General features: G+C 39.7%; 1 protein-coding gene across 12 annotated transcripts in view; it reads left to right on the forward strand.

The window, feature by feature from the left end:
* The window catches only part of MITF (melanocyte inducing transcription factor), a 232,389-nt gene extending 222,336 nt beyond the window's left edge, over positions 1-10,053 (forward strand). For 7 of the 12 annotated variants that reach the window (XM_066596679.1, XM_066596683.1, XM_066596681.1 and 4 more), the window contains 2 exons: positions 1,693-1,873; positions 5,829-10,053. In XM_066596679.1, the coding sequence (XP_066452776.1) occupies positions 1,693-1,873; positions 5,829-6,224 (577 nt within the window). In that variant the 3' untranslated portion in view covers positions 6,225-10,053. The remainder of the gene's footprint in view (positions 1-1,692; positions 1,874-5,828) is intronic. The other 5 variants (XM_066596684.1, XM_066596687.1, XM_066596692.1 and 2 more) reach the window with 2 other exon arrangements.
* The last annotated feature ends 216 nt before the right edge of the window (positions 10,054-10,269 follow it).

A 10,269-nucleotide genomic window follows, 5' to 3' on the forward strand; every position in this document is an offset into this window, starting at 1 on the left:
TTCTGATGGTTTGTGTAGAGGCGGTGCAGAATGTATGAAGCGCCCTTCTTCTATTCTCATGATTCATCCATGCAGAGGTCTTCCTCTGTGCACCTCTTGCTGTAATTCGAGTTCATCGTTGTTCTTCCAACCACTGGGAGATATAACCACAGATAGAGTGCTTACCTCTCGCCTATGCATGGAATGATAAGCAAAGATCTCTCACTTCAGGGAGAGGGATTCTGTCCCTCTCAATTTACAACAAGTGTTGATGCCAGAACGTCTATGAACGGGAAGCATCACACAATCATACCACAGGACTTTGAGGTTTCATATGCCTGAAAAAACTTGCTTTCGATCTGGCTTTTATACCATTGAAGCCCCTCCCATTTGCCACAGATTGCAGCTAGGTGCTTTAAAATTCGAGCATTTGCATATTTTAGCGACACTTTCTGGTTCCTCAATTTGCATAACCTTATGACTTTTTCTTTTTGGTGTTGCAATTTCAATGTTGAGGAGTGTAGTTGCTAAAATGGGAGTGGAATGAATGGGCTGAACTAGTGCTTATACATAGCAGTATGTGCCTTAGGGCTCTTTCCCACGAACGTAGGAGTTTTTACTTGCGCCCACTAACGCCGTAAAAACGCTTGAACGGACGCACAAATCTAACGTTTGTGCACCAGTTTAGACGGCACGGGCCCGGCGCATATACGCTAAGGCCTCAATGCCGTTGCCTCACCTTCCCTCCCCTCGCCAGCTCACCTCCTCTCTCCTTCCCTCCAGCTTTTTGCAATTGGAGTGGGCGGATGGGGGCCAAGCTATGCACCCACCCTCCCCGCCCCTTGTCTGCAGCCAGCAACGGGAGGGGACGGGGCAGAACTTAGCTCTGCCCCTGCTTCGCCCCCTCCCATTGCAAACAACTAGAGGGGAGGAAAGAGGAGGAGAGAATGGGGAGGGAGTTTAGCAGTCACGCCTCCCTTATCCGGCAGCTGTCATTGGCTCCCATAAGAGCCTATGCAGTGGCCGACGTATTCTGGGCACAAAGATAGTTCCAGGACCATCTTTGCTGCCCAGCATTAAAGCGCCCGGCACTATTTTTGCCGTCTGGGTGCTTTTACGCCACGGTAATATGCTTGTGTGATCTGATGCATTGGAATCCAATGCATCAGATCATAGCATATATCAGCCAGCTGTGAAAATGGCAGCCAATATATGCTCATGTGAATAAGCCCTTACTGTGCAAATGGAAAGCTCAGCACCTGCTGCCACTAAATCTTGCTGCGGGTCTTTTTCACGCGCATGCAGGGCCAGTTCACGTGACACAACCTTTCCATGGATTAAAAGGCTAATAAGCAAAATAGAGGAGGTCCTACTTTTTTCCGCGCTCATGAGAACTAATCCATTGAAACCAATGGGTTCTATTCTCTGTGTGTTTAGCATGCACAGACTTTACGTGTGCAAATACCTGCACAAACACGGTCTTGTGAAGAAGCGCTAAGACTGCAGTAGTCATTAAAAGTGTCATTATGTGTGGAATTCCAATAAACCGCTTGTTATATTAGTCGTGTTGAGCTATTTAAATTGTTCTTGTTTGATTTTTTATTTTTTGTGAAAGTTAGCACATTTTGGAAATTTAATTTGCATAGGGGGTTAAATAATTTTGATTGCATCTGTATATCAATAAAACTGTTCAATCGGTTGCACAATCTTTAGATTATTTGCATGCAGTGGGATTCTGTATTCTAGTGATATGCGGTGGAACAAGGGAACGATCCTGAAAGCCTCAGTGGATTATATCCGCAAACTGCAGCGAGAGCAGCAACGCTCCAAGGAGCTAGAGAATAAACAGAAGAAGCTAGAACATGCGAACAGACACCTACTGCTGAGAATACAGGTAGGTTGTCAAAGAAGGTAGCAGTAATCAGGCTCATGTCCTAACAGTTCACAATATTAATGGTACACCAAACCGAGCTGTGGCCCTAAAAGTGTCACTGGACCAACTTGACACTGAACTTTCTTAGGGCTGGGCTCTTTTGTTCTGGGTTGTCCCACCCACAGTAGTAAATAGATTAATTTATGGTCCTTTCAATTCTCTGTCCAATGTAACGAGCACCAATCAACATGCATGTCACTAATGGAATCATGAGAAATCACTGAGGCAGAGGGAACTTTATGAAATATAGCTCTATTCACAGACGAATATCATTTGTGAATATCACTAATAGAATCATTCAGGGCTTATTCACATGAACGTATATATATAGTCTGCGTTTTCATGGCTGGCCGATATACGCGACCATCTGATGCATTGGATTCCAATGCATCAGTTCAGATGGGCGATTTTCAGGTGCGTAAAAACAGCCGGCCGGAAAAGATAGTGCATACGGTGTGCATTCCGGTCGGCCATTTTTACGCCGGCCAGAAAAGATAATTCTGGACCTATATTTTTGGCCGGAATATGCCGGTCAGTCCCATGAACTCCTTTGGAAGCCTATGAGACCTGCGGGAAAGGGAGGTGGTAGGGAGTTTAGCAGCCGCTCTCTTCCCCGCCTGATGGTATTCTGGGTGCGGCGTATACTCCCCACACCTGGGTGATCTGAACTGGAGCATAAACTGGAGATGCAGCCGTGACTTGGTCACGGCTGCCTCTCGTTCATGCGTATTTCGGCCGCGCTGCAGCAGTGACGTGGCCGACCAAAAATTGCAGTGCCCGTGTGAAGGAGCCCGCACACTGTGAAATGTACCGGCTATCAGTGGGCATGCTCACATAAATGAGCCAATTTGCTGACAAACAAATGTTTGCTCGTTTGTTGCCTGATTGTTGGTCCCTTTATACACCCCAATTGTTGAGGCAAATGGGCATTCAGAGGAACACTCAAACCAATAATCAGCCTGTATAAAAGAACCATTAGAAATGTAGACTGGTATGAAAATGATAAATAAATAGATAGATGTGAGATAGATGAATATGAGATGACGTAGATAGAGAGTTATGTAGAAAAATAGATAGATATGAGATGGATAGATATTAGAGAGATAGATAGATATGAGATAGATAGATAGATATGAGATGGATAGATGTGAGAGAGATAGATAGATGGATAGATGTGAGATAGATAGATAGATAGATAGATAGATAGATAGATAGATAGATAGATAGATAGATAGATAGATAGATAGATAGATATGAGATAGATAGATATTAGGTAGAATTGGACAGTTTTCAAACAATATTTTCTTAAAAAGAAGACATAATAAAACCTGATTAGCAGTCTTGATAATCTCTCATCTGTCAACCCTTTTACCTCTTGAACATACTGTAGTCTTTAACGTCAGACCAATTAAAACTCATTTACTTTACTTCCTCATCTTAACAGTTTTTTTCCATTCATCACTAGGCACCTTGATAATGAGCAGAAGGTGCGATTATCCTCACTTAATAGATATAACTTATACCGGTGCCTAGGGGCAGTTGTGTTATGCAATGGTAAATATAGCTTTGTGAAGAAGCGTCCTGATAATGTGTACTGACACGTGTCATACACCTCATGTTATTGTGCACACAGCCACCAAAACGCTTTTCTTAATGAAATCTTGATTTGGACTGTTGATTGGTCGGAATTCAACATGTTGAGGAATGTGGAAATGATTGTACAAATATATAGCATATATTCTCCTCTATGCTCTCTACCTATGAAAGAGGTGCCCTTCCTTGAGTGGGTCCCAGTCCCTATTCTAAGCGGAGGGTGGCCTTTCGTCTTTGGTCATCCTTCATGGAAGATAAACCACTTTGGAATGTATATGTAAAAAAAAAATGCCTACAATATAGTATTTTATATACGCTATGAATGAAAAAGTCAAAACCTCAGCTGGAAGTCATTGGTTTGATATCGGAGGACATACTGGACTTCTAGATCTTTCATTTACAATATCATTAATATCTTAGATTATTTAGCCCAGATTATAGAAACTTCCTGCTGGTGGTTCCTGCAGATGTCTTTTTGGACTGGAGGGTCTACCACTTGCTTTGTCTTCTCTTTTACCCATACTTTGTGGAAGAGAAGGGAACCATAAACTGTTTGCTTATATCCCATTGTTTATTGGGAGAGGGGACTCTGAGAAGTATCAGCTTGGGGCAACTTGAGTTGAGTTCACATTCTCTTTCCATTGTATTTCAACCTTACCAAATAAATCAGACTGCATGGTCCATTTAATAGGTAAATGCACTAAATGGCCCTTCTCAGGGTCGGTTCTGTAAAAAAATAGAATGATTATAATTTAACTTGCATGATACTGTCATGTAGTGACAAGATAAGGCTCTGTTTACTCATCGTTTTCCATAATGTTTGGTGTACTCTCTGCACATATTGCAAATTTAACCATAGGGCCGAGTGTACCTGTCAAAATATCTTTCTCCATTGTATAGGAAATCGTAGTCAGTTTTTTTTATAGTGAGCAATGTCCTCCCATAAATAATTATGCCTCTTTTCTGCCCCTATTTATTTGTGCTAGTTAAAAAAAAAAAAAACAATCAACTTACTCGTCTGTTGCACTCCCCAAGCCGCTCTGGACTGCTCCTCCTTACTCCTGGATAGCAAGTACCTGCTATACACGTGAGTGGCACTGGCTAATTCCTGGTCTAACAGTCTGAGGCCAGGGATGGTCCAGCGCTGGTCTCGTATCTGAGATCTAACTGAGCCTCATCGCTTCTACTGAATCGGTTTGGCACCCGGTGATTTGCAGTAGTGTTCAACTGTATCTGTTTCCTGAGGACTCCATTTGCACCATTTGTCCTATGTTTAAAGTGGCCCTGACACCGAGTGTGCATCTGACAAATAACAAAATCATAAAAATAGTATTAAAAAAATAAGGATTATCTAACATAGTTTATGAGGCCGAAAAAAGACATATGTCCGTCCACTTCAACCTTTTTACCTCCGCCCCCCCCCCCCCCCTTCCCAATATTAATCAAGAGGAAGGGAAAAAAAACACATAGTAGAAACTGATTTTCCCTATTCAAGGGAAAAAGATACTTTCCAACTCCAATCTGGCATTAAGAATAATCTCAGGACCACCGGCCCTTCTGAAGTAATCAGTAACTATAGCATGTAATATTGTAACGCTCAAGAAAGGCATCTGGGCCCCTCTTGTACTCTTTTTGTGAGTTCACCATCACAGCATCCTCCATAATTTCACTGCTCTAACAGTAAAGAACGCCCTTTTGTGTTGGTGTAGAAATATCTGTGTATATCAGTATGATCCCCCAAACCGAACATATCCTTCCGATGTCTACAGTACAACCTTCTATGGTTGATTTGTGATTAAAGAGAATCCGTGAGTTCCCATATGGTTCCTTAGCTGCAAGCAACATGGTATACACTGATTTCATCAGTCTGTTGTCAATCAGTATGGTAGTTTTGTAAAACCTTTTAAGGGCCACTCCGAAAAAACCACATTTTTCTATCTCTGCCCCCCTCACTATAAATGAGACGCATCAGATTCATCTCTGCCCAGTGTTGCACTATTTAAAAAGTAAATTTTACAAAACTATGAACTGATTGGTACCTCTAAAATCGGCGGTTCTGGCACAGCTGATTAACCATAAGAGACCTAACAGGTTCCCTTTAAGATCACGTTGATTTGTAGAAGTCATTGCTAAAGAACTTGACTGCAGAAATCCTTCAATGGAAAAAGTGTATATACGATCATAATCAAAAAACCTATATTTGGAACCTGTAGTATATAGAATACCCCGATCTACTAGATGATGGAAAATAGGATGCTGTTCGCAATGTAATGTTCACATTCTTCATATTTTCATAGTTACCATTTTCCTTTTCCCTTTTTAGGAGCTAGAAATGCAAGCCAGAGCCCATGGACTTTCCATCATGCCCGCTACCGGCCTCTGCTCTTCCGAGCTGGTGAGTCGTGTCATCAAGCAGGAACCAGTGTTGGACAGCTGCAACCAAGAAATGTTACAAAATCACCACGACCTCTCTGGCACGTCCACCCTGGATCTCAATGATGGCACCATCACTTTTAGCAACAACATAAGGAACATTACTGACTCTCCCACCGCCTACAGCATGCCCACAAAGATGGGCTCCAAACTGGATGACATATTCATGGACGATACACTTGCTACAAGAGTACACGATGCACTTCACTCAGTATCTCCCGGCACTTCCAAAGCAAACAGCAGGAGAAGCAGCATCAGCATGGAAGACAACGACCACCACTGTTAGCATTGGGTGTAAAACACCCTCCTACAGACTTCCATATCTTGTAATATTTTGGAGCAGTTGATTTCTAGATAGTTCAGTTTGATAGAAATTTCGCTGTGTTTCATTCATAGGCCAGCACTTATGCTTTGTTTTTATTTTTAGAATTTTTGTAAGATACTTGTGTATTTTATTACTTGCTTTGCCTCCAAAGTATTGTGCATGAGAGGTCTAGTTCTATCCACTGCAAGGACATAACCGATTGTCAAGTCAGATTTATTTCAACCAGTAGCCCTGTATCAGAGGCCAGGTATCTGTCTGTTTGGGATGAGCTTGTAATGAACCATATATAAAGACAAGCATTGCAATGAATGTATAGAAACCAAATATCTATATGCCGAAGAAAAGTTTCCATAGAACTGTCAATGCGGTACAGTGGAATGATGTGGGATCAGAAGAAGAAAGAATTGTATGGTTACAGTCAGTGACGTACATTGAAGAGAGAAGGTTCCATAGCAAAAAAAAACAACATTTGGCCCTATTCTGATGCCCAGAGTCGGGATAGAATGGCCCGGTGGTTGTTTTCCCCATCACACCCAATGCACTTCCTCTAGAGAGGAGAATCCTGTACAACTTTTGCCAACCAGTAGCAATGGGGATGCCACCAACCAGGGCTGTGCCTCCTTCTCTCCTCAAGACCTTACAGCAGCAATATGCTATGGTATATACGTCCTTAACTGTAATAGAAACTGTAAGAGGTACTGTAGTAGGTTCTTGGCTCAGTATTTCCATTGCCATTGATCAGCCAATATATAACAGAATGTGTTAAGGCTTTTCAAGCAGTATTTTTATTTATTTTTTGTTGCCTTTTTTGACCTTCGTAATATGATCTCAGGATTCTAAAGATTTGGAGGTACCCCAGTTAATATATAAGGGATTTGCAATATCTGAAGTATAATTCCCTAATATGGTTCCAAACTGAAGGTACACTTTAATGTCTTATTCAGGTCCGATCTGTAAAACTTTATTCCAAAAGTAAGAAGATATTTATAAAATCAAAGTAAAAAAATTGACTAAATTAACTCTGTTTGGTTTGTATTGTGTACATCGTAGCAGTTGCCTATTTTCCTCAACCTGTGATGCTTGACATGGCAAAATTGTAAGCCTTACAGTAAAATTGTAAAATTATTTTTACCAATAGTCTAGAAATTCTTAGTCTGTTTTTTATATCTGGTATGGTAACACCCGATAAACCAGACTTTCGTTGGTGGAGGACTGAATGTATATAAGCTACTAGAAGGTTAAAACAAGTCAATTCACATGTTCAAATAGCATAGAAGGTTTGATAATCTGGTGCCAGTTGGATCTTGGTGATGAGTAAAAACATTTTGCTGTAATCAAATGGGCCCAACAGAAACAGGAAACATTGAATAAAACCCATAATGGGGAAGTGTAGAATATCGGACTTCCTACCAATCTCCAGAGAGGATCCCAACCTCACCTGTTGGCACCACTCTTCATTCTATCTAATATAATTTGCAGAAGCCTCCCTTAAATGCAGTGAAGAATATATGTATCAGGTGTATCCTTTATAGATTCTGGAAGACATGTAGACCCTTGCTGGCTGGTTTACCGTAGAAGATGTTGTATATGTACATGTCATATATGTACCAGCATCAATCCAGACATTTGAATCTCCTTTGCATTTAGTGGGACTTCACCATTTAGATTTTGGTGAAACTCATTAATATACAATAAGAGATACAGAGAAGAAGTCTTACAGCTTTGATCTATGGATCCATAATACAGTATAGTATAAAGTATTGTCTAGTATAGGGAAAGTGGAAGTCAGCATGTTGGCTCATACAGTTGCCAAAGCTATTAGAGTACTGTTAGTTGACCACTAGAGTACTATCCAACATGCTAGTCATGTCTCCTGCCTTTACTTCAAACTTTTTTTATTCTCCAAAGATTCTTCAAGTTTCTTACTATTTCTGCTCCCTCAGACTGCCCATGGTCCCTGCCATTCGAGTATTGGAATGGGGTTTCATACTTAAACCCCATTTATAGTGTAAAGTAGTTCATGTTCTTCAGGGTCTTCTATTATAGAGCGATTCTATTCAAAGAGTCCCTACAAAAAGATAAAAGTAACTTTCATGTTTGGTTATACCACTGGAGCAAATAAAAAATTCTGTACCCAACCAAATTTTTTCATGGTCCTAAAAACTTGGACCAGAAGGTTTTACAGCAGGGCATTACATTCATGCAATACTTTAATGTGAAGGTGCCAAAGTTTTTAATTTTTGAAAGGGTTGTCTAGGATTAGAAAAACGTGACTGCTTTGTTCCTAAAATAATGCCACCACTGTCAGAAGGTTGGACAAAATAATAAACTGTTATTTTTACACCTTTTACTTGAATCAGCTGGTTTTTGGTAAACCTGGAAATCCCCTTTACTTAAAGTATGCAGTATGGATGTCATATTGGTAATAGGAACATGTTTTGCTTGAAATTTACCTTGGGTTAATATAGAAATGTATACTACTTGCTGCTCGTATTTTATAAGGTCACACTAAAATAAATGTATAATATGACAATGATAGCGTCTATCAGAATAAAACTTCAACAATTTAAAAAAAATAGTTTTAAAATTCCATTTTTTGGAAGTTCAATTATTTTAAGGGCTGTTATAGCCCAGACAACCCAATGTAAAATCACCTATAAGGGTACCTTGAAGTATTTGAGGGGGCCTTCCGTGATCCTCATGGAGTCATCCCTATTAGCTAGAGTAGAGACACACTGCAAAGAGTGAACATAACTTTGGAACAACTGATGCTCCTATTGAAGTCAACTGTCCTCTGTTGTTTTGTACTCAGAGCACATAGTGTCAAGGAATGGGACACTGTCCAATACCAACCAGGTTGGGAGGCTTGAATGTCACACTTTAAAAAGTAAAAACCTAAACAAATGCCCACAAAATTCTAAATATTTCTGCATTATATAAGTAGTATACACCTTTATCTGAAATATTCTTAAAAAGGATTTGTCATGGGATAGAATTCGCAGGGTCGGTTGCATGACTCCGCAGTCGCAGACCTACAGACACTATTAACATGTTTTAGAATGTGTGGTGGGCTCTGCCTGCTTGACACATTGACAGTGCCAGGAGCTGGGCCTAAGAAAAGCCCTTCCCGACAAAGGAAGGTGAGTCTGGAAAAAACATGGGGATCGAAGCAGTGGCAGAGCCATGCAGGCAGCCCCACTGATTTATCCCATGACAGGTCCTCTTTAACTTCAGTATCACTACAGTTAAAACAAAGAGAAAATCAATTTTTTCTAGAAGTAGTTCAGCCAGCAAATAAAAAATATTAAATTGTACGATAAAAAATAGAAAAAAGTTTTTGAATATCATTAAAAAATATATATTTTGACAATATGGTATACGTTTCAGTAAAGTGTTTTATGAAAGTGGCGATCCCTTTTTAAAAGATCAAGCAAAGGAAGAAGTGAATACTTACTGTGGGGCTATAGATTTTAAAAAATAGAATACATTTTATTAATTTGCCAACTAGATTTTTGCATTTTTGTCTTTTTTTATTGTGTGATAATTTGACAAATTTTGATGGGTCAAAATGCACTTTTTTTCATTTTTTCTAAACTGTAAAAATACATCTTCAAAGTGCGCAATTTTGCCAAGCATTTCAGTTGTTTTTATTTTGTTTTATATGTAAAGAAGGGTTCTTTTTTTAAAAGTTGTTACAGAGACATTAGGGGATATTTTCTGATTTAGCGACTTTAGATCATTTAGAGAAAAAGTTAAAAATATTTATTTTTAGAGGTTTGTTAAAATTGTTTGGAATCTAAAAATATTTTTTGTTTTTTATTGATTCAGTGTTCATTTTTTGGGGGCGGGAAAGGGGGTGGGTAATGTGAATAATAAACATGCAGTTTATTTCGGTCTTATCCGAAGGTGTTCTTTAAGAAAACTGGTATATCTTGACATAACTGTTACTTAATGATGTATTTGGAATTTAACCTACAACTATGATGTACAGATAGATTTGATGTAT

This window comes from Eleutherodactylus coqui, chromosome 3, assembly GCF_035609145.1.
Source record: "Eleutherodactylus coqui strain aEleCoq1 chromosome 3, aEleCoq1.hap1, whole genome shotgun sequence".
Classification (NCBI taxonomy): Eukaryota; Metazoa; Chordata; class Amphibia; order Anura; family Eleutherodactylidae; genus Eleutherodactylus; species Eleutherodactylus coqui.